The 26,016-nt window shown below is 41.2% G+C and overlaps 1 protein-coding gene and 1 pseudogene across 1 annotated transcript; one reads left to right on the plus strand and one right to left on the minus strand.

Annotated features, from left to right (window-relative positions):
* Positions 1 to 259: 259 nt before the first annotated feature.
* On the minus strand, positions 260 to 21,634 carry LOC124035929 (zinc transporter ZIP1-like). The gene is made up of 4 exons (XM_046349862.1): positions 21,155 to 21,634; positions 17,025 to 17,155; positions 15,646 to 15,960; positions 260 to 2,177 (listed from the first exon to the last, which is right to left on the minus strand). Exons 1-4 carry the CDS (start codon positions 21,267 to 21,269, stop codon positions 1,824 to 1,826), a joined length of 915 nt encoding a protein of 304 aa, XP_046205818.1. The 5' UTR covers positions 21,270 to 21,634; the 3' UTR covers positions 260 to 1,823.
* A 909-nt stretch (positions 21,635 to 22,543) lies between these two features.
* LOC124034873 overlaps positions 22,544 to 26,016 on the plus strand; it is a 144,245-nt pseudogene continuing 140,772 nt past the window's right edge.

The following is a 26,016-nucleotide window of genomic DNA, read 5'->3' on the forward strand; positions in this document are numbered from 1 at the left end:
GGGGGACACTTAGGCTGCGTTTACAGACGAATTCAGATCTTTTGCCTATAATTGGGCAAAATATTATAATTGGGCTGCCTGTGTAAACGCAGTCAGACCATCCAGTTATTTCAGGACACAAATCACAGGCTGACGATCACTGAATCTCAATTCCTCCAGCCTGCCCACCTACTAAAAATAAAACCCCATGCTTCTCTTAGTAATCATGATGAGCGTGCGTGTAGCAAAAGCATACGCAATAGACACACTTTCAACAAAATCCTAGTCAACTTGTTTAATCATTATTTTACTGCAACAGTGTCAGAGGAGTAAGAGGAAGCTGAGGGTCACTTGTGAGTGTTATAAACTTGAAGCCTTGTTAACACAACCGAAACATGACTCATGGCTGGGATATGGAAACTATCAACACAACGAGGAACAGAGGGAGGAAAACACATGCTTTAGTTGAACTTCTTAACCTCTCTAAAATAACTTCATAATCTCTCTTTAAAATATTATGGTCTCTAAAAAGTGATCGGATTATTGCTCTCTATCAAACTTGTGATGTGGCACTGACAATACACTCGATTGAGTCATGCCGATTACGAAAGGAATGACGCCTCCACGCAAAAAGTGATGAGGTAAAAACGACACATACCAAGATGGTGTTTTAACACTGAAGGACAAGTGTCTCTCCCTAACTATCACTCAGGTATCTCATGTAAAATACATTGTAGACATCATTGATATATTATAGGTACATTTAACACATCTTGATTTCACAGAAAATATTGTGAGGTTCTATGCAATGTCTTCAAAAGAAATACTGTAAAATGTTGGTCACAATGTTTTGTCTTTGCATATTAGCCAACAAGGTGAAACATCTGCCGATGTGCCCTCGAGCAAGGCACTTAATCCTAATTTGCTCCAGGGGCACCGTACTACTATGGCTGACCCCGTAAAACACATTTCATTGCACCTATCCTCTGACAATAAAAACAGCTTTAGTCATTTGTAAGGCATAGTATAGTTCAAGGTGAAAACAATTTGTTCCACAACAGTGATAAAACATTTAATACTTCAATTTAACTGTGGAGGCTACAAAATAGTGCTCACATCCAAATAGTGTAAACATGATGCAATTGACATTTTAACTTGTATACATAATGAGACATTGATGCGACAGATTCATTTGACTATTAAGAGATGTTAGGTACTCAGACTATCTTTTTAGCTAACATTCTACTCCTTGCCACACCTGTCATTTTCTAAAGAGACCAGGCAATCATGTCTGTTTGAACAGCTCTTTTTTTCAGTGATCATCAGTTATGTGAAAAAGATTACAAACAGTGATTGTTAAAGAATATAATAACAACCACTGGTATGTATGCCACAGAATAAAAACAACCAATATTGCCACAGTGTAGTTATTTTCCCAGTGCTAAAACAAATCAAAACGTAGAACCTAACTAAATATAATCTATTTGAAATCATTAAAAGTTCTTAAATGAAAGACTGTCTTACCATCCTTGGCTGTGAAATTAAAATCTATGCTAAAAGCTATATAAAAAACAATGAGTATCACAACCTTAAAAACAAAAATACTGAGTAAGAACAGCTATGACCCTCAAATAAAAGTGGCACACTGGTACAGCCAGACATGGGCACAGTAATCTCCCCTGCACACACCCTGCATGAAAAAAATGTTTTTTTTTTTTATGTTGGCCATCTCCCCGAGACACCTCCCCTCATGGCGACCATAGTACACAACATCAAGTCCCATGAATCATATGAGCCACCCCCATATTCCTGCTAGGTCAGTTGCCCCAGTGGGTGACATCCTCTCAACCCAGGAAGGTGAGGCCCGCCATGACGCTGAAGCCCAGCAGGATGAAGAACACCTTGAGCAGCTGGTTCTCCGGAGAGTTCAGCTCGTGAGGCAGGATCTCCATGAAGGTGATGTAAATAAAGGTCCCGGCCGCCAGCCCCTCCAGGATGGCCTGGATCAGAACGCCTGCCGCCAGCTGGGCCTCGATAACCCCGATACCCACTGCGATGCCCAGCGGAGACATCATGGCGAAGACGCCCACGTAGGCCGCAACCCACATGGGCGGGACTGCGCTTTGCACCAGCTTCACCGATAGGCTGAACACGATGATGCTCTTGTGGACCACAATGGCAATGCAGATTTCTAATACCTGGATAGGATGGAGAGAAAACTAGATAAATATTAGGTTGAAATTCCTCTCCGACTTCCTTTTTATCATTGCAGTAAGATGAAGAAAGCTGTATAAAATAACACAAGCTGTATAAATTACACGTCATTTAGAATTCTTTGAAGTCTAAAAACAGGTTAGCTTAAATAATCACTTCAAGCCAGATAAGAGTCTTTGATCAACCAAAGAAAGTAGTTTAAAAAAGGACAAATTCCAAAGTTAATAAAATGGTCAGATGTTCAGACTTCAAAAGTAGTCAAATTAAGTTCACATCCCAGGCCATCTGTTTTGTAGATCCAGGGTCGTATTCACTACGAAACAAACTGAAGCAAATGGGCCAAAACAAGGAGGGACCTACCTGAATTTACCAAGAAACACTTGTTTTTGCTTTCACTATGTTTAGTTTCCACAACATTGCAAAATAGTTTTGCTATGGTGTCTAATGAATACGACCTTGCTATAGTCCACAATCCTAAATAAATTGAAATTAATTTCCTATGCTCTTTTCCATTTGAGGTTGAGGCTATAGCTGGATCTACACAACCGATTACATCGTCTGTCATGACGAGTCAACATCCTGTTTGAGATCTGAAAACATGACAACTTTGGATTTGAATGTAGTTTCCATCTAACAGTTAAGTTACTTTCCTTCTCTTCTACCACACATGAATCAATGTGTCAGCAACTTGCATGCCTTTATAGTGTATTGATTTATAAACTCAGAAAAAAATGGCCCCTTTTCAGGACCCTGTCTTCCAAACATATTTCGTAAAATTCCAAATAACTACACAGATCTTCATTCTAAAGGGTTAAACACTATTTCCCATGCTTGTTCAATGACCCATAAACAATTAATGAACATGCACCTGTGGAATGGTCGTTAAGACACCGACAGCTTACAGAGAGTAGGCAATTAAGGTCACAGTTATGAAAACGTAGGACACTAATGACGCCTTTTACGGACACTGAAAAACACCAAAGATGCCCAGGGTCCCTGCTCATCTGTGTGAACGTTAGGCGTGCTGCAAGGAGGCATGAGGACTGAAGATGTGGCCAGGGCAATAAATTGCTATGTCTGTACTGTGAGACGCCTAAGACAGCGATACAGGGAGACAGGACAGACAGTGGCAGACCATGTGTAACACCTGCATAGGATCGGTACATCCGAACATCACACTTGCAGGATAGGTACAGGATGGCAACAACAACCGCCAGATTTAGACCAGGAATGCACAATCCTGCCATCAGTGTTCAGACTGTCCGCAATAGGCTGACAGAGGCTGGACTGAGGGTTTGTAGGCCTGTGGTAAGGCAGGTCCTCACCAGACGTCCCCGGCAACAACGTCACCTATGGGCACAAACCCACTGTCGCTGGACCAGACAGGACTGGCAAAAAGTGCTCTTCACTGACAAGTTACAGTTTTGTCTCACCAAGGGTGACGGTTGGAATCACGTTTATCGTTGAAGGAATTAGGGTTAGAGGCCTGTATTCTGGAGCGGGATCGATTTGGAGGTAGAGGGTCCATTATGGTCTGGGGCAGTGTGTCACCGCATCAGACTGTGCTTGTTGTCATTGCAGGCAAACACAACGCTGTCCGTTACAGGGAAGACATCCTCCTCCCTCATGTGGTACCCTTCCTGCAGGCTTATACAGACATGATCCTCCAGCATGACAATGCCACCAGCCATACTGCTCGTTCTGTGCGTGATTTCCTGCCAGACAGGAATGTCAGTGTTCTGCCATGGTCAGGTAAGAGCCTGGATCTCAATCCCATTGAGCACATCTGGGACCTGTTGGATCGGAGGGTGAGGGCCATTCCCCCCAGAAATGTCAGGAAACTTGCAGGTGCCTTGGTCGAAGAGTGGGGTAACACCTCACAGCTAGAACTGGCAAATCTGATGCAGTCCATGAGGAAGAGATTCACAGCAGTACTTAATGCAGCTGGTGGCCACACCAGATACGGACTTACTTTTGATTTTGACCCCCCCCCCCTTTGTTCAAATCAAAGTGTATTTCTCACGTGCGCCAAATACAACAGGTGTATAACAGGTTTAGACCTTACAGTGAAATGCTTACTTACAGGCTCTAAACAATAGTGCCAAAAAAGTGAGTGCGTGTGTAGTAAAGTAAGTAAAGAAATAAAACAGTAAAAAGACATTTGAAATTAACAGTAGCAAGGCTATATACATATACCGGTTAATCAGGCTTAGTGAAGTAGTATGTACACGTAGGTATGTACATTGTGGGAAAAAGGCTTCAACAGTTGGCACTCCGGTACCGCTGGCTATGCGGTAGTAGAAAGAACAGTCTATGACTGGAGTCTTTGACAATTTTTAGGGCCTTCCTCTGACACCGCCTGGTGTATAGGTTCTGGAAGGCAGGCAACCTTGCCCCAGTGATGTACTGGGCCGTACGCACTACCCTCTGAAGTGCCTTGCGGTCGAAGGCAGAGCAATTGCCGTACCAGGCAGTGATGCAACCATGCTCTCGATGTTGCAGCTGTAGAACCTTTTGAGGATCTCAGGACCCATGCCAAATCTTTTTAGTTTCCTGAGGGGGAATAGGCTTTGTTGTACCCTCTTCACGACTGTCTTGGTGTGTTTGGACCATTCTAGTTTGTTGTTGATGTGGACACCAAGGAACTTGAAGCTCAACCTGCTCCACTACAGCCCCGTCGATGAGAATGGGGGCGTGCTTGGTGCTCCTTTACCTGTAGTCCCACAATCATCTCCTTAGTCTTGGTTTCGGTGAGGGATAGGTTGTTATTCTGGCACCACCCGGCCAGGTCTGACCTCCTCCCTATAAGCTGTCTCGTTGTCGGTGATCAGGCCTACCACTGTTGTGTCGTCTGCAAACTTAGTGGTGTTGGAGTCTTTCCTGGTCTTGCAGTCGTGTGTGAACAGGGAGTACAGGAGGGGACTGTGCACGCATCCCTGGGGAGCTCCAGTGTTGAGGATCAGCGTGGCAGATGTGTTGCTACCTACCTTCACCACCTGGGGGCGGCCCGTCAGGAAGTTCAGGATCCAGTTGCGGAGGGAGGTGTTTAGTCCCAGGTTCCTTAGCTCAGTGATGAGCTTTGAGTATACTATGGTGTTGAATGCTGAGCTGTAGTCAATGAATAGCATTCTCACATAGGTGCTACTTTTGTCCAGGTGGGAAAGGGCAGTGTGGAGTGCAATAGAGATTGCATCATCTGTGGATCTGTTTGGGCGGTATGCAAATTGGAGTGGGTCTAGTGTTTCTGGGATAATGGTGTTGATGTGAGCCATTACCAGCCTTTCAAAGCACTTCATGGCTACGGACGCGAGTGCTACGGGTCTGTAGTCATTTAGGCAGGTTGCCTTTGTGTTCTTGGGCACAATGACTATGGTGGTCTGCTTGAAACATGTTGGTATTACAGACTAAAGGTAAAATAAAATAAACTCAATCAGGCACATGTTGAAAATGTCAGTGAAGACACCTGCCACGTCCTGGGAATCAGTCTGGCCCCGTAGCTGGTGTGTGTTGATCTGTTTAAAAAGGTCTTACTCACGACGGGGACAGAGAGCGTGATCACAGTCGTCCAGAATAGCTGATGCTCTCATGCATGCCCTCAGTGTTGCTTTCCTCGAAGCGAGCATAGAAGTGATTTAGCTTGTCTGGTAGGCTCGTGTCACTGGGCAGTCTGTAATAGTTTGCAAGCCCTGCCACATCTGACGAGCGTCGGAGCCGGTGTAATATGATTCAATCTTAGCCCTGTATTGACGCTTTGCCTGTTTGATGGTTCGCCGCAGGGCATAGCGGGATTTCTTGTAAGCTTCCGGGTTAAGAGTCCCGCACCTTGAAAGTGGCAGCTCTACCCTTTAGCTCAGTGTGAATGTTGCCTGTAATCCATGGCTTCTGGTTGGGGTATGTACGTACAGTCACTGTGGGGACGACATCCTCAATGAACTTATTGACAAAGCCAGTGACTGATGGTGTATTCCTCAATGTCATCTAAAGAATCCCAGAACATGTTCCAGTCTGTGATAGCAAACAGTCCTGTAGTTTAGCATCTGCTTCATTTGACCACTTTATCACAATATTGCAATTTATCACAATATACTCTATTTCAGGCGAGCAAAATCTAGAGACTTCCTTAGATTTCGTGCACCAGCTGTTGTTTACAAATATGCACAGCCCGCCCCCCCTCGGAGTGTGCTGTTCTAGCCTGCCGGTGCAGCGCATGTCGCGCTAGCTGAAAATCCATGTCGTCATTCAGCCACGATTCCGTGAAACATAGGATATTACAGTTTCTCATGTCCCGTTGGTAGGATATTAGTGATCGTACCTTGTCTGATTTATTGTCCAATGATTGCACGTTGGTGAGTAATGAAGGTAACGGAAGCTATCCAACTCGTCTTCCGCGGGTGCTGACGAGGCATCCGGCTCTTCGTCCTCTGTACCTGCGTCGCTTCCTCTTGCGAATAACTGTGATGTTGGCCCTGCCGCGTGAGTGGAGAATATCATGCGAGGCTTGCTTGTTGTTGTAAAAAATCTTAGTCTAATCCGAGTTGTGATCACTGTCCTGACATCCAGAAGCTGCCATCCAGAAGCTGCCGTAAGATATGGTTACAGAAACATTATGTACATAATAGCACAATTGTTTTCGTAAAACTGCTGCCATTTCTTCCTGCGCCATTATTCAATTTCTGTTAGTCACGTCTGTGGAACTTGTTCAGTTTATGTCCGAGTTGTTAAATCTTATGTTTATACAAATATTTACACGTTACTTTTGCTGAAAATAAAACGCAGTTGACAGTGAGGATGGTTTTTTGTTGCCGCGTTTAGTAAAATATCTCAGGACCTTGTCATTAGAATCCGCTGGTGTGTGAGTGATTATATACTAAGGATGTGAGAGAAAGTGCATGGAAATCATGCATGGGTCTCACTTCCTCTACTCTAAACCTCCTGACACTACGGGTGATAGCTTCCTCCTAAGCACAGAAAAAAACTTTCACTATGCCTTTGTGATGGAAAGAGACTTCCCTGAATACCAACAAAGGACAATACAGTGAAAAGGAGAACCATGTGAAGAAAAAGTCCACATGAAAAGCACGAGTTAGAAACATATACTTAATTTTTTTCCTCCCAGATAGAAATAACAATTCTCACTGTACAACTTGATAAGAGCTTTTGATAAATTCTAGGTAAATAAGTAACTCGTCTAGGAATTGTAAATATATATTTTTAGATAAAAATCACTGGAGACAAATGTGAAGCCAATCATATGGCAGCAACCTGCTAAATGAGAGTTTCTTAGCAATTTCTCGCATGGAATAGCTTAATTTCTCAGAACAAGAGACTGATGAGTTTCAGAAGAATGTTTTGTTTCTGGCCATTTTCAGCCTATAATCGAACCCAAATGCGGATGCTCCAGATATTCAACTAGTCTAAAGAGTTTATTGCTTCTTTAAATCAGAACAACAGTTTTCAACAATTGCAAAAAGGGGTTTCTAATGATCAATTAGCCTTTAAAAAAGTATAAACTTGGATTAGCTAACACATGCCATTGAACACAAGAGTGATGGTTGCTGATAATGGGCCTCTGTAAGCCTATGTAGATATTCAATATATATTTTTTTAAACAGCAGTTTCCAGCTAAAAATAGTAATTTGCAACATTAATGTCTACACTGTTTCTGATCAATTTGATGTTATTTTAAAATGGACAAAAATATATATTTAGTCCCTATTTCATTGTCTTGAGCGGATTTCACCTGCAGCCACTAGCTAGTCAGTTGACGTCCGAAGTTTGTTCCATTCTGCCGCGGAGCAGTGCCACAAGAGTTCTATTGACGAGTGACCACTTGATATTGTAGTCACTCCAAAACATGCTAAATTCTGAGTAAATTGGAGTTTCAAAATTGTAGACATGGGGTTTGGATTATTGTTTGACACTATTGTCTATTTTTTTTGGACATATTTGAATAAACCTTTAATGATCTAAATCACTTTAGGGGTTAACATCCTAAAGTCTATATCTGAATAACTTGTAAATATGAAGCTATTTCAGAATGACAGTTCTGGCTAGCATATCATGCTTTGTGACATAAGTCATCTCTAGTTTTTAATATTATTTACCTTTATTTCAACAGGGAAGTCATAATGAGACTAGTCTCTTTTACAAATGAGCCCTGCACAATACAAAAACAGTCAAGTATAAATCAACATACATAGACAATATACACATTAAGATACAGAACAGTCAATTAAAATAAACATTCATTCCAAAAATCCTCAGTCAGCTGTCTGAATTGCCATATGGACTTCAAAGCATGATATAGGTGTATTTATGCAGTTGTTCAAATGCACAGATACATTTGTATATCTTCAAAAGAAACTACCGGTCGTTAGATAATGTATTTTCACTTATTGCAACTACATGCTCGTTGTGTTCTCTATGGTGCACTCGTCCGTTCGTGAGCAGGCTGCTCGTTCTAAATAGTCAAATCTAATCTGTTGGAAACAGTGGCAGCATGTGCAGCAGTAGTCATTCGTTTTATGACATGAAAAAGTGAAATGGGTGTATTTATTCAAATGCGCAGATCGCTTTATATACACTGCCTTCGGGAAAGTATTCAGACCCCTTTACTTTTTACACATTGTTACATTACAGCCTTATTCTAAAATTGATTATATTTTTCCCCCCTCAAGCTACACATAATACTCCATAATGACAAAGCAAAAACAATTTGAAAATGTTGCTAATCTATTTAAATAAGTATTCAGACCCTTTACTCAGTACTTTGTTGAAGCACCCTTGGCAGCGATTACAGCAGCGAGTCTTCTTGGGTATGATGCTACATGATTAGGAGAAACACTCCAAATAAAAGTGCCATTCTTCTCTTCAGATGCTCTCAAGCTCTGTCATGTTGGATGGGGAGTGATGCTGATCCTGACTAGCCTCCCAGACCCTGCCGCTGAAAAACCCCACAGCATGACGCTGCCACCACTACGCTTCACCGTAGGGACAGTGCGAGGTTTCCTCCAGACGTGACGCTTGGCATTCAGGCCAAAGAGTTCAATCTTGGTTTCATCAGACCAGAGAATCTTATTTATCATGGTCTGAGTCTTTAGTCGCCTTTTGGCAAACTCCAAGCGGGCGGTCATGCGCCTTTTACTGAGGATTGGCTTCAGTCTGGCCACTACCATAAAGGCCTGATTGGTGGAGTGCTGCAGAGATGGGAGAGCCTTCCAGAAGGACAACCAACTCCACAGAGGAACTCCAGAGCTCTTTCATCGGGCTGTTGGTCACCTCCCTGACCAAGGCCCTGCTCCCCGACTGCTCAATTTGGCCAGGTGGCCAGCACTAGAAAGAGTCTTGGTGGTTCCAAACATCTTCCATTTAAGGATGATGGAGGCAATTGTGTTCTTGGGGACCTTCAATACTGCAGACATTTTTTGGTACCCTTCCCCAGATCTGTGCCTTGACACAATCCTGTCTCAGATCTCTACAGACAATTCCTTCGACCTCATGGCTTGGTTTTTGCTCTGACATGCACTGTCAACTGTGGGAACTTAGACAATTGTGTGCCTCTCCATATCTAAATGGGTTTGGACTAGAGGTCGACCGATTAATCGGAATGGCCGATTAATATTAGGGCCGATTTCAAGTTTTCATAAATCGGAAATCTGTATTTTTGGACACCGATTTGGCCGATTTTTAAAACACCTTTATTTAACTAGGCAAGTTAGTTAAGAACACATTCTTACTTTGTATGACGGCCTAGGAACTGTGGGCTAACTGCCTTGTTCAGTGGCAGAAAGACAGATTTTTACCAGCTCGGAGATTCAATCTTGCAACCTTACAGTTAACTAGTCCAACGCTCTAACCACCTGATTACATTGCACTCCACGAGGAGACTGCCTGTTAAGCGAATGCAGTAAGAAGCCAAGGTAAGTTGCTAACTAGCATTAAACTTATCATATAAAAAAACAATCAATCATAATCACTAGTTAACTACACATAGTTGATGATATCACCTAGTTAACTACACATGGTTGATGATAATACTAGTTTTTCTAGCGTGTCCTGTTTTGCATATAATCGATGCGGTGAATCATTTTTAAACCTGCATATTTAGTTAATATTGCCTGCTAACCTGTCTCGTTGCGAACTCTGAAGACCATTTCTTACTAACAAAGACAGCCAACTTCGCCAAACGGGGGATGATTTAAAAGCTCATTTACGAAAAAAAAGCACAATCGTTGCCGACTGCATCTAACCATAAACATCAATGCCTTTCTTAAAATCAATAAACAGAAGTATACATTTTTAAACCTGCATATTTTGCCAAAAGAACTCCAGGTTAGCAGGCAATATTAACCAGGTGAAATTGTGTCACTTCTCTTGCGTTCATTGCACGCAGAGTCAGTGCATATGCAACAGTTTGGGCTGCCTAATTTGCCAGAATGTTACATAATTATGACATAACATTTAAGGTTGTGCAATGTAACAGGAATATTTAGACTTATGGATGCCACCCATTAGACAAAATACACAAACGGTTCCATATTTCACTGAAAGAATAAACATCTCGTTTTCGAGATGATAGTTTCCGGATTCGACCATATTAATGACGGAAGGCTCGTATTTGTGTGTTCTGTTATAATTAATTCTATTACTTGATAGAGCAGTCTGACTGAGCGATGATAGGCATCAGCAGGCTCGTAAGCATTCATTCAAACAGCACTTTCCTGCGTTTTGCCAGCAGCTCATCGCTGTGCTTCAAGCATTGAGCTGTTTATGACTTCAAGCCTATCAACTCCCGAGATTAGGCTGGTGTAACCGATGTGAAATGGCTAGCTAGTTAGCGGGGTGCGCACTAATAGCATTTCAAACATCACTCGCTCTGAGACTTGGAGTTGTTGTTCCCCTTGCTCTGCAAGGGCCGTGGCTTTTGTGGAGTGATGGGTAACGCTGCTTCGAGGGTGGCTGTCGATGTGTTGCTGGTTCAAGCCCAGGTAGGGGCGAGGAGAGTGACGTAAGCTATACTGTTACACTGGCAATACTAAAGTGCCTATAAGAACAGCCAATAGTCAAAGGTATATGAAATACAAAATCATAGAGAGAAATTGTCCTATAATTCCTACAATTTCTTACCTGGGAATATTGAAGACTCCTGTTAAAAGGAACCACCAGCTTCCTTATGTTCTCATGTTCTGAGCAAGGAACTTAAACATTAGCTTTTTTACATGGCACTTTTACTTTCTTCTCCAACACTTTGTTTTGCATTTCATTTGAGGCTAAATGTATTTTATTTATGTATTATATTAAGTTGGAAATTAGTGTTCATTCAGTATTGTTGTAATTGTCATTATTACAAATAATTAAAATCTGCATCAGCTTTTTTTGGTACTCCAATAAATCGGTATCGGCGTTAAAAAAATCATAATCGGTCGACCTCTAGTTTGGACCCCCAGAAAAAGCAGCTGCTTTCGCTGTTTTTATACCTAATCTTATGCTTTTGTTCACCGTATGACATGAGGCTGAGAGAGAATTCAGCCATTTTAAAGCTAATTTTAGCTTCCTGCAATTCTAGGGCAGAGGCCCACCTGTTTTGAGCACCACACTTAGGTAAAAAACACAATTATCAAAATACATTTTTTGGGGGGTGGGGGCTTGTTATTTTGGCATTAATGTGTGTCACATAGCAGTTTGCAAACAATGTAAAAAAAGAAAAAAAGGCATCGAGTTAATAAAGCCACATGGTCTATTTTTTTGTAAGGCAGCTCCAAAACGCAGGTGTTTCAGCCTAGCTCAGTGCTTTCTGTGGTGGTGGCCAGCAGAAAATAGAGCCAGCAGAAAATAGAGTGATGCACCTGATTGGTTCAGTTCTGTCAGTCATGGGACAGTAGGTCATCCCCAATTCTAAGACTAGAGCTCAAAAATGTTAGCCCCTTGGGTTCTGCCATAGAGTTATATTAGAAGTGCCCATCCAAGAAGGCTCAAGGTCATTGGCCACAGATATGTGATTTGACGTAATTCTTTCTACAGTAGCTTTGATTGGACTGATCTTGTCAACATCTTTCTTTAGCTAGCAATCATCAGTTATCAAGTCGACAATCCTTGTCATATGAAGAGAAAACGTATCGGTGCCCATCGGCCATTGCACAAAGATTACACAACTAGTTGGAAATCGCAAATTCAACAATGAGTTGTTTGGAAGGAATCTCTGGCTAACTGTAGGCATTGCAAAGAAACCACTAACGTTAGCCTGCTATTCAATGGATTGGCTGTGTTTTTTTCCCCCAAAGTTCCCACCATAAATCCAGAGATGACCAGACATTGATGACAAAGTTTGATGACATTTGCCCACAAAGGACCGCTACGCCTCCTTCACAAGGTGAGTCCAAAAATGTATTGTATGCTGCTGCTTAAATGATGTAATATGAGAGGGAGAAACGTATACAGTAGCCAAGAAAGTAATAGTAAGTATTTTGTGTAGTAAGATGCTAGTAGCCAAATAATTATCCGTTTTCACCAACGCAGTATTGTAAACACAACGTTAGTTGTGGTGCTTGGCTTGCATGTGTAAATTCAACACACACAACATTCTATAATAGAATTGTGTTATTTAACAAAGTAAAGGCTTAACGTGTCAAATAGTGTTATGACGTGTATCGTTTTTGACACGCAAATACCCAAACAAAGTTCAATGTGCCTCACCCTAATAATTTGGTCTATTTTCACCTCTTAAATTTCACCTGCCACTGTTTAATGCTTTCACCTGTTCTAACTTGGTGGTGCACAAATAGCCTATAACCGGTTTTAGAGAAATGTAATCATTTAATATTGTAAAAGCTTTTGTTGTCTGTTTATATGCCCCATTTATTTATCCTATGGTTCTGACTGGTACAGGGAGTACACTAAGAACGGCCCATGTTCTGAATTCTGTCGCTGTACATTTCAAAGGTGCTGAATAAAGTTATATTGACTAAGTCAGTCGTCGCTTACTCATTAATGTCTTAATCGAAATTATGGATTGCCCCTCAACCGCTTGTCGACCCCTTCTGCCATAATATGTACATCTCAATTGTCAGTAGGAACCACATTTGTTTAAGCTAGTCTGCCATATTAGCTGTTTGAAAAAAAATATTTTTGTTGTTGTTGTAAAGGCAGTAAATGAGGTTGAATTAACTTTTTCGCTGCCAGACAAGGCTCCGCTGAAAGCCAGGTTTAGCAGTGGTAAGGTGTTGGGACAGCTTTATATAGGCCATAACAGTTTGTGGGCATCGTTTGTCACCGTTATAGTGCAATTATTGTATTATTTAGTGTTGTGTAGTGGCTTTGCTGGCATGCATTTCCCTTATTTTTTGGGGGCCCACCAAGAATTACATGCTAAAATCATCACTGGAACGGTCCCACCTGATCTTGCCGCCTCCAACTGCCTTCCATCTTTGCAGACATGTATTATCATTGTTAGAGCAGCCATTTGAGCATCAGGTTAATATAATAGATCATCTGTGACTATAAGGACATGCCTGGTGCCCAAAATTGATGACACGAGTTGAGAGTTGAGTGGGGACAAACGGATTTGGTTCAGTCAGTAATGAGCCCCACCCAGCTAGCTAGTTTATGCTTGTGGCTAGAAATGTCAGCAAGAATTTGAAACATGTCTGCACGCACATCCCATGATTTACTGTATTATCAGCACAGCCCACAAGGGGTGCTAAATGCAAGAAAAGCCCATTTAGCCTCTACTACCAGAACGCTAACAAAATTTGCACATACTAGTAGCAAAATCTCAAACTAGTCTAACGAATAGCAAAGACAGGCAAACCCAGCTTAGAGTTATACAAGCATAGGTTGTAGCTACCGAATGTCATTGTCAGTGACTGTGGACATTTACAAGCCAACGAGAGAAAGTGTGCAAATTAATAAAGTTTTGATGCAGGCTTTTCTGAAGGAATAGCAGCATGTGTACACGGAGCAGAGGGGTGAACAACAGAGAAGGCAAAAAAAAAGCGCTAGTAGGAAGCACAGGGCATAACTTATCCAGAGCTCTGACATCTGGCAGAAAGTCATTCTAAAAGATTTGACGGCAAACATTTAGTAGTGAATTGCATACAAGTGTAACTTCATCCCCTCATGTGCGCTGCACAACAGAGACTCAGCGCTTAGATATACACTGAACAAATATATAAAAATGCAACATGTGAAGTGTTGGTCCTATGTTTCATGAGGTGAAATAAAAGATCCCAGAAAAACTTATTTCTCTCAAATTTGTTTACATCCCTGTTAGTGAGCATTTCTCCTTTCTCAAGACAATCCATCAACCTGCCAGGTGTGGTATATCAAGAAGCTAATTAAACAGCATGGCCATTACACAGGTGCACCTTGTGCTGGGGACAATGGCCACTAAAATGTGCAGTTTTGTCACAATACAATGCCACAGATGTATCAAGTTGAGGGAGCGTGCAATGGGCATGCTGACTGCAGGAATGTCCACCAGAGCAGAATTTGTCAGTACGTCCAACCTGCCTCACAACCGCAGACTACATGTATGGCGTTGTGTGGGTGAGTAGTTAGCTGATGTCAACGTTGTGAACAGACTGTCCCAGGGTGGCGGTGGGGTTATGGTATGGACAGGCATAAGCTACGGACAATATACACAATTGCATTTTATCGATGGCAATTTGAAAGCACAGATATCCAAACCGTGACGAGATCGTGAGGCCCATTGTCATGCCATTCATATGCCGCCATCACTTCATGTTTCAGCATGATAATCCACGGCCCCATGTTGCAAGGATCTGTACACAATTCCTGGAAGCTGAAAATGTCCCAGTTCTTACATGGCCTGCATACTCACCAGACATGTCACCCATTGAGCATATTTGGCTCGAGATCGACATGTACGACAGCATACTCCAGTCTCCACCACTATCCAGAAACTTCGCACAGCCATTGAAGAGGGACAACATTCCACAATAAACAGCCGGATCAACTCTAATCGAAGGAGGTGTTGCGCTGCATGAGGCAAATGGTCACACCAGATACGGACTGGTTTTCTGATCCATGCTCCTACCTTGTGACTAACAGAGATCTATACATACACCCAGTCATGTGAAATCCATAGATTAGGGCCTCATGAATACATTTCAATTGACTGATTTCCTGTAAAACAGTAAAATCTTTGAAGTTGTTGCATTTATATTTCTGTTCAGTATAAATAATACAAATTGTACTTTCACTAGAAGAAAATAAGCAGTTGAATATTATTGGAATGCATTTGAAAATACACTTGGAATGAAGTGGCATGCATTTGCAATGCATGGGTGCATTTGTTTTAGCTGACCCAGTGCCACAGGTGGGCAGACATTTCCCTTTTAGGACCAACGGAATGGTCTAATATGTTCTCCGGGCAAGCTAAAACTAAATCGACCTATTGCGCAATTTAAGTACAGCTTGCTCTACAGCACCTACCTTTGAGTCTGTGGTCTGCAGTCCGATGGCCAGGCCCTCAAACACAGAATGGAGGGAGAGTGAGAAAAAGAGCATGAATGAGCGAAAGGAGGAGTGGGCCTGGAGGTCCATGTGGACGTGGTGGGCACTACCCTCCAGGTTGGTGGATACGGCTTTCCCCTGCCCATGGCTGTGCCCTTTGGCCCGCATCAGAGGTGCTCCCTCCTGGTCTGACCCTTGCATGGCATCTTGTCTGCAGTTCAGAACAATCCTCTCCACAATGAGCACAGTGAAGAAGCCTGCAGCCATGATGAACTCTGGGAGGGGGAAGCTGGTCTGTTTGAGAAAACGACCAAAAGTAGGAGTTCTGTTTAAATAAATGCTAAGGGATATATACACACACTACCGTTCAAAAGTTAAGGGTCACTTAGAAACATCCTTGTTTTTGAAAGAAAAGCACATTTTTGTCCATTAAAATAACATCAAATTGATCAGAAATACAGTCTAGACATTGATAATCTTGTAAATGACTATTGTTGGTGGAAACGGCTGATTTTTTAATGGAATATCTACATAGGAGTGATGGTTGCTGACAATGGGCCTATGTTCAATGGCACGTTGTGTTAGTTAATCTAAGTTTATAATTTTAAAAAGGCCAATTGATCATTAGAAAACTCTTTTGCAATTATGTTAGCACAGCTGAAAACTGTTGTTCTGTTGTTTTTTTAGACTAGTTGAGTATCTGGAGCATCAGCATTTGTCAGTTCGATTACAGGCTCAAAATGGCCAGAAACATATCACTTTTTTCTGAAACTCAGTCTCTTCTTGTTCTGAGAAATTAAGCTATTCCATGCAAGAAATTACCAAGAAAAGCTTTGTACTACTCCCTTCACAGAACAGCGCAAACTGGTTCTAACCAGAATAGAAAGGAGTGGGAGGCCCCGGTGCACAACTGAGCAAGACGACAAGTACATTAGTGTCTCTAGTTTGAGAAAATGATGCCTCAAGTCCTCAACTGGCTGCCTCATTAAATAGTACCCGCAAAACACAAGTCTCAACATCAACAGTGAAGAGGCAACTCCAGGATGCTGGCCTTCTAAGTGACCCCAAACTTTTGAACAGTAGTGTATATCATAAGTAAGTCGTCCTTAACACATCACCAGGTATTGAACCTGTGGATTAATGATAATTTCTGTACTAACTAGCACATTTCCCCATGTGGGAACACTGTTTTACAGATATAAGTTATACTTTTGTTTTATTGTATCTATTATAAAACTTAATACATTGGTTTGTCCCATGGATAGTCATATAGCTTTTGTCATTTTACAAAGGGGATGGGAGTGTGGACAGGTATCAATGATTCTTTGTGATGTTGCTGACAGACAGAAGAAACTTACGTCCACACTCCGCGCGGCCAGCTCAGCATTGATGTCTGACAGGTAGTCTGGGATGATGTCCAAGAGACAGGCAGCCAGGAAGACGCCTCCAGCAAAACAGCTGATGAAACTCAGGACCACCCGATGGGTTTCTACATGATACAAAACACTACTGTTTAATGCTCAACATAGACAGAACCTGGGGGTTTCCCTGAGCATGTGACCTGACCAGGAACAACTTTGGGCCCTGATCAGATGATCTGTTAATGAACCCAGAGCTCTTCCTATTCAGGTCACATGGTGGGGTTAGAAAAAAATATATATAATAAAAAAGCCTGACCCTAGACATATACAGTGCCTTCAGAAAGTATTCACCCCCCCCCCCAAAAAAAGTGTTACAACCTGAATTTAAAATAGACTGGATTTTTTACAACTTCATCAATTAAAAGTTTAAATGCCTTGAGTCAATAAGTATTCAAACTCAATTTTTCAGATGAACTACATGTTCACACAAATGGTTCTCCAATCAAATGTTCCCACAGAGAAACACTTAGGCATTTGGATTGATATGGATATGACGTTTAAAAAAAACAGATGAGCTCGTTAAGGAGCTAAGATTTAAAAAGTTGGCTTTTTCTACAGCAGGAAGCAGATTATTCAGTCAACCTTTTTAACCCTAACCCCTTTATCTGTTCTTGATTATGGTGACATTCTATCAAAGAGCAGCTGCTACTACTACTCTTAAACCTTTGGATGCCATCTACCATAGTGCCCTCTGTTTTGTTACAGTTGATACAGTTTATCACTGCATCCTTTAGCAAACGGTTGGATGGACTTAGCTAAAGACCTGTAAATCTCTACATTACTCCCCTTTTGTTGACAAGGCCCTACTTCAGCAGCAAAGGTAGATAAGACTGATGTATACACTGGAGTTGCCCAACTCGTTCAAAAAATTGGTTAATGGCTACCTGAAGTTGTCTGTTTAACTTAGGTTGTGAATCAAGGAAACTATGGATTTCTTTCAGTTAATGTGACATAAGCTGTGATATGAATAATGTGTGAATATCTGATGACTGATCATTTCATCTGACTTATAGGTCTAAATCAGCTGTTAACCCGTCAGAAGAGACACCTTATGGAGATACCACTGATAAAAAAATAAAAAATAAAACTTGAAGTTATCAAGAAGTGCAATCAAACACTCTGGGAGCACTGTAATGAAACGGCCATGATAGCTCCTAATGTCACCCTCTACTTAAAGGGGGAAAAAAAGGAGAAGCAACAGAGATAACCATCATGCAGAGACCTGAAGTATTGAGCACCATTGCACAAACACAGAAGTGAAAACAACTCCTCAGCAAATCAGCCATTGCAAAACAAGAACTGTCTTAATATGTGACTGAAGGGATGGTATTGGCCCATACAAATTTATGCACACATTACACGGTCTCTTATCACAGTAAATGTTATGGTCCTTCATTGTTTTAGTAATGCCCGGAGTCATAGTGTATAATATATGACAGCCGGCCATACAGAGACTGCTGGGCCTAAAGAGAAAGTTAAAAGCAGGGGGTATATTCACGAATAACCAAACTGAGGCAAATCAGCTGAAACTGGGAGGGACCTAACTGAACTTGTACAATAACAAAACATTTGTTTTTAGGCCTTTTTAATAATATATATATATATTTTAAATGGTTGCTTTAATGTTAAAATGTTTGATTTTTGTCTACAAATGAAATGTCTTATTACTAGTTTCCGTCGCAAAAAGTTACAGTTTGGACTAACCTCTGACCCTAAGCAGGGCTGAGTTCAGTCTTTTTTTGAACATTCTGGAATGTTCAATTGAACGGAAATGGTGCTGTACTGAATGACCAGTTGAAAAATGGGGAGGAGTTGGTTTGTGAACGCTGTCAGCATGGCCACTGCCCTTTAAATACACCTCTCATTGCTTCAAACCACACCTACCAAACGGACCTCAAAGTTTGTACAAGAACGTTTTGGGGAAACATGTCATTCAGTACAAACTGTTCTGCAACGTATTAAACATTCAACTGAACCGAATGCACCTCAGTTGAAAAACAGGGAGGGTTTGTGTTATGGGTTGGGGAATGCTGTCAGCGTGGCCACTTCCCTTTAAATACACCACTCAGTGCTTCAAGCCACAGCCACTAAACAGGAGCAAACGTACTTCAAAGTCTGTTCAAGAAAGTTTTGGAGAAACGTGTCATTCAGTACAAACCCTTCCGCAACGTACCAAACCGAACACACCTCAGCTTTTGTTTCGCTTCAGCTGAAGGTCGGTGGGTTGATTGTTCACTGGAATGTGCCATCTCAAGGGGCTTTATCCCTGTCAGGTGACTGTACTCCAGTGGTATTCAAAGCTAGCATCCCTGGAGAACTGCAGTAGGGTCACCAGTAACTGTATTTTTAGGAGTACAGATTTTTGTATGGGACAATATACAAATAGAGAAAGACCAGAAAATAGAAATGTTGTAAATGTATTTATTGGTTGCTTTTGATTGTTAAGGTTATTTATTGATGTAAATTTACCGATTTTTGGGTGGGGTAAAGTCGGGAGAAATCCTGGCAGAAAAAAAAAATGGATTCCCAGCTGAAAAAGTTTGAATACCACTGCCCTAGTCTGTCTCTTTGGAGGAGACTCGATGATTCCTCACCCTAAGAAATCAATTAAGCAAATTTGCTAATCTAGGCCTAAATCAATTATGCTATTGGTATAATTAAGCAATAAATCCCAAGGGGGTGTGGTATATGGCCAACAGAGGTAAAGACTTTTAGGCACCACGCAACGCGTAGCCCTTAGCCGTGGTATATTGGCCATATATCACAAACCCCAGAGGTGCCTTACTGCTATTATAAACTGGTTACAAATGTAATTAGAGCAGGGATAATACATGGTTGTCTCATACCCATAATATAGTCTGATATACCATGGCTGTCAGCCAATCAGCATTCAGAGCTCGAACCACCCCAGTTAATATGTCGCACACTTCAAGCAAAATAAGATAATTTTAAAATAAAAAATGTTGAGGAACAGAACTGATAATGAAAGTGATCTATACTGTTCCGGAACAGAACTGTTACTTTAACATTGTAACCAGTTCCCAAACTTTTACTTAAATTAAATGTTTGTCACATGTGACAAATAAAACAGGTTGCTTGTTTGCTTATGAGCCCTTAAAAAAATGATTGCATTGTTGGTTATTAATAATAAGTCCATGCAACACATTTTTTCTTAAAATGGCGTTGTTGGTTAAGGGCATACAAATAATAAATTTACATTTGGCGGTTATAAACCAATGGAAGAAACAAGGATAAACACAAGCCCACAGCAAACACTGATTGGATTTGGCAAACACTTGCATGCAACTGCCTAGTTCAGTGGCAGAATGGGGATTCGATCCAGCAACCTTTCGGTTACTGGCCCAACGCTCTGACCACTAGTAACCGAAAGGTTGCTGGATCGAATCCTCGTTCTGCCAATGAACAAGGCAGTTAACTCACTGTTCCCTAGTAGGCCGTCATTGTAAATAAGAATGTTATTTTAACGGACTTGCCTTGTCACATGTAAGTAAAGGATAAATAAAACATGTATGGATGACAGGCTACGGAGCTTCATAACCAACCAAACCTAAAATATTCGGTTTCACCAAAATAACGTTTCCAACAACAGAGGCAAATCCAATATATCTAGGAACAATACTTAAAATGCGTCAGGTTGTTGAACGCTTCCTTCGCTATCGAATAAGCGTTAAAAACACGTTTCCAATTATCGTCTGTAAAAAGTGGGAGTTACGTAGTATTTTACTCACGTGACCGAGAATGGACTACATGGCAGCCCAAACAGGCGGAAAATGGGACACCCTGGATAAAAACGTGTTTTAAAAAGCTTATTTGATAGTACACATCAAACACGAATCGTAAGTATTGTTCTTATAGACAGGATACGTATGCATCTTGTTGACGGGAAACATTGTTGAAACCCAATAGTTTAGGTTTGGTTGATGAAGGAAAGGACACAACCAGCCGTCTGGCTTGTTGTGGGAAACAGTAATTGCATACGGGGTTACAACATGAGACTAGTTAGCTAGTAATTATATACATTTTGTAGGTTACCTACTGAAACTTACCTGTCCCACTGGTTTCTCTGAACCACTTCATCCGAGCAGGAATAAATCCGAAAAATAGCGTCAGGAGCAACAAACCCACGAGGGCACCTATTTTCACCTGTAACAAGTAGCCCATCTCGATTTGTTACTACCGGACAGAATCAAAACTGTTTTGGGATAATCCTGATAAATAGCGATTTAAATAAACGAACAGTGAAGGAAATGAGATGAATACGCCATACGAACAGGTTTGCGCTACTGAAAAACAAAAACCTATGCTATTCGAAAAGTCATATCGCTGCTATATCGGCAATTTCAGAAGCTAATTATGCGCCTGTTAGCTACATGTTTACACTGTCCTGCAATTTGTTGGACTTTGCGCTACTAGTCTTCTGACCAGTGTTGCTAAACAAATGTTAAGTTGCTCGAGGCACGTTGATTTGTTGCTAAATGACGTTGGGATGTCATTGCGTAAATCTGCGTCATTTACGTCGAATACACCAACGTTACTCATATTGACTGGCCATCTCGGCGAAAAATATGATTTGACATTTGTTCAGGTACAGACTCCCAATCTTTTCTGTAAAATTTTGATTGAGACATGTTGATTGAGTTCTGTTCTGTTCAAGATCAAACATTCGTGACCAACTATATTCATTGGGTTTGGCTCGTCGAACACGTACTGCTGCTGCAGTCCGCCAACAATGATTAGCAATTTACTGAAATTGCTGCTGGCCTGCTGCTGCCTGTGCACGAGTTGAGCGCCTGCTACTGACATCACTCACAATGCACTTTTGCAGCCAGGCACGTGTGTTGTGACTGAGTGTGACAGAGAAGATCGTGTTTGTGTCGTATAGAGGGAAAATGCATGCATTTGAGCGTTTGTCACTTTTCAGAAGTTGCTAAAAGTTCCAAATATATTTTCTATGCTAATTTTAAGAATACACTACGATTTTCTTACACAGGGCAGCTCATTGCGGAGTCCACAGAAAGTTACGAATCTTTCCTAGGCAAATAATGACGCCTGACTTGATTCTTGTGACCAAACGGGGAAATATAATCAATGATGATGTCTCACACCATACAAGGCCTACTAGGAATTTGGTGCCTTTCAGTGTGTTCCGCAATGTTTTATACATTTTCCATGGTAGGCCTAGTTCTAGTTGTTACACAGCTTAATGGAAGCTCAGATTCATGACTATTCACATGTACAGACCCAGCAGTGCACCTGGCACCTACTAGCATACCCAGTTCAAAGTCACTCAAATCAAAGCTTGATGATTATTTGAATCAGCTGTGTAGTGCTAGGGCATAAACGTCCCTCATATCTAATTGTGATGTTAAAATTTAGACACCTGAAGTTTCCTAACCCGTTCACGGGATTGGTTACTCGAGGTTCCTATTGCAGGGATGGGAGACTTCTGGCTTCTGTAAGGAGTTGTCACACTTTTTCTCAATCCCAATGAAACGACTTACATTCTAAACTGAGGTCATGATTAGTTGATTATTAGAGTCAGGTGTGTTAGTTGGGGCAAAAGTGTGACACCAATCAGGCCTGTGAAGCCTTGAGTTTCCCAAGCTTTATAGGTTCTCCATCGAGCTAGGTAAATCTGCTTTTAATTTTTCCAGATTGCTGGAACAAATTTACAAATGTATTTCCTCTAGATGTTCTGGTGCTGTTCAGGCAATTAACTATTGATTGGGGATTATTTTGGGGGGGATTTCCATGACTATGTTTTTGTATTTTAATGTGTATTTGCTGTATTATTATAAGGGGTACATTTTTTTAAGAGACCTAGGTCTCAATGTCTTCCCTGTTTTAAAATAAAGATGAAATAAAAAATGTCTAAAGGCTAAACCTGTCTCCTCCCCTTCATCTACACTGATTTAAGTGGATTTAACCAGTGACATCAATAAGGGATCATAGCTTTTGCCTGCATTCACATGTTTGGTCTGTCATGGAAGGTATTCATAATGTTTTGTACAGAGTGTAAAGAGTGTAAATCCAAGTCTGTATTCACAAAGTGCCTCAGGGTAGCATTGCTGATCTAGGATCACTGATCAGGTCCCTCTGTAGTCAGCAGATGCAGCTGCTGTTTCAGCACTGAGGACCGGACACCTGATCAACTTCCCATTATAGGAAAAGTCACATGTAATAAGTTATCGTGGCGATGACACACTTTGTCTTTTAATATAGAATTGATTACATTTTATTATCGGGACTCCTCACATCTGGTTCTTGGGCTACAGTGCCAAAAATGATTCCAAAAATGTATTTTGTCCATGCCCTTGCCTATACACACACTTAAGTCATTGTTATTCACAACCAAAGAAATGTGTGCTTCGGATATAAACAAGATTTTTGGCATTCATAAGAGAAAGGACTATTCAAATAAGTCAGTAGCTTTAAAAGTCATCAGGGTGGCAGTAGTGAGCAGGAGTTATTCTTGGAGTCTGTTTGAGACCCTGGACTTTTCCCACATTTTGTTATGTTACAGCCTTTATTTTAAAATTTATTCAATCTACACACTACACCATAATGACAAAGCAAAAGTTTTTTAGATTTTTTTTGTGCAAATCTATTGCATTTTTTGCACTTTAGAGAAAAGCTTTTTATTACATGTGACTTGTCCTATAATAGACTACCTAGAGGGATCTAATCAGTGATCCTAGATCAGCAATGCTACCCTGTGAATATAGACTTAGATCTTCCTTGAATTGGATTTGTGTAAGTAAGTGGGGGAGGAGAGTGTATTGCAGGTGTGTAGCCTGGCTGGTCATTTGGTAGTGGGCTGTAAGCCTCAGGCCTTTGCCTCTTATCTGACCCCTCCCCTCTCTTCTTAATTTTATAGCAGAGACAACAAATGGGGATATTTGTGCAATCAAAAGGGAATATTCACAAGGTACAGACCATGCCTTCAACTATATGTTTAAGATATTTAATGGATGTGAGTGACAGACAGGAGTTGGGGGTTCAACATTACCCACTTTGTATGACACTTGAAATGTGCATATCATGTGACTGGATCACAACCAGTCATATCTAACATCCATAAAGCAACATTCAGGGAATTTCATTAATTTGGACATCTGTTCAGTACTTGAAGGTTGAGTAGAAAAACTCTCACAATAGACCTCTTGAAAGTGGTAGCACATTACTGCCATCGAGTGGATGAAAATTGGTATAACACAGGTTATTCTGTAAATACGCCACAATTCAGCCATATGAGACTTGACACAGGATTAATAATGGTAACTTAAACCCACGTCCGATTTAAGAATATTGGATACCTTATTGTACATACAATACATGCATTACAATACAGCCAGTGTCCAGTTTTTTACACTTCATCAAATGTGCTTTACCTTACATTTTTAAACAGGCCTACAAACAGGAAATGCTAGCTGAAGTGGATGGTGACTGCATTTGGCCAATAGTGAATAGATTTGTAAAGACAGTAATATCATAAATCTCATTTTGTCTTCGCTATGTAACTTATAACCTATTTTATATCACAGGTAAAATGTAGCAATTACATTCACTTATTACTTATCAAGAGAAGGAAGGGAGGTACATAGTACTCATAGTAATAGCCATGTATTAATCGAACAGTACATTTAAAGTCCCCAAAAAATGGTTGCATTTGTAGCCTACAGTCAAACATATGTTAACATTGTTTATTCCACTTGCTTTGGCAAACAAAAATGAACAGTTAACACTCTCCCTTGACAATCCTTATAGTTCATTCACATATGGTATGGTCCATGTTGACTCCAATGCTTACCACAGTTGTCAAGTTGGCTGGATGTCCTTTGGGTGGTGGACCATTCTTGATCCACACGGGAAACTGTTGAGTGTGAACCCCAACAGCGTTGCAGTTCTTGACACAGCCCGGTGTGCCTGGCACATACTACCATACCCCTTTCAAAGGCACTTAAATATTTTGTCTTGCCCATTCACTCTCTGAATGGTACACATACACCCAGGGCTGCATGCTACATGCTAATGCTTAAGACCACATAGAGAACACAGCCAGCACCAGGCTAGCAGACCTGGACAGGAGTAGGCTGGACAAGAGAATGAGTCAAAATTCACCCAAAACTGAAAAACTGCCAAAGAATGTTGGCTGAGCTGGAACACTAGAGTGAGGCCATAGCAAATTCGTTGAAATGAAACTTCGCTGAGCCTCTTTTGACTGGAGTGATGCTTGGAATTCCATTTCCCTTAAATGGCACAAACATTTAAACTTTTTTTCATTTTACCACTACAGTCTGTTCTTAAGACGAAAATGAAAAATAACAACTAGTGTAGAAAGTAAACATCCACACCTCGATGGTGTCAAGTGTGCTTATGTCTGCGTAAGGAGGAAGTAGAAAAAAAGGCAACAACTATTTCTGGTCTAGCAATCGGTGACAGCAGAGTACGCTGCCCAACCGAATGTTATTAGAAAGAGATTATCCTGATTTTAAAATGGTGTCGACTTGAACAAATCAAAATATACACTTTGTGAGATGTTTGACGAAATAGACCAGCATACCTCTCCATAAGAAAACATTGAGGGGAGCTCAGAGTTCCAAGCAATGTTCCCTCTAAATTGCGTGTGCAGTAGCCCGAGACTGCTGTGCAGCAGTGCAGAAATATCAGCCCACAGAGAGAAGCATGAGATTGCACTTCACTCAACTTTCTAGAGCAGCAGTCACAAACCGGTCAATCGCGATCTCCAAGGCATTCCTAGTCGATGGTAAAAGCCTTGTATTCATATATATTTGTATTGTGCTGTTTTTACATTTTCTGGGTCAAGGTTTCAAGACAGGCTTTATTACTGCCACTTTTAGGGAGTTTGGTACACATCCGGTGGATAGGGAGCCATTTATTATGTTCA

The sequence above is a fragment of the Oncorhynchus gorbuscha genome, linkage group LG05 (genome assembly GCF_021184085.1).
Source record: "Oncorhynchus gorbuscha isolate QuinsamMale2020 ecotype Even-year linkage group LG05, OgorEven_v1.0, whole genome shotgun sequence".
Lineage (NCBI taxonomy): Eukaryota > Metazoa > Chordata > Actinopteri > Salmoniformes > Salmonidae > Oncorhynchus > Oncorhynchus gorbuscha.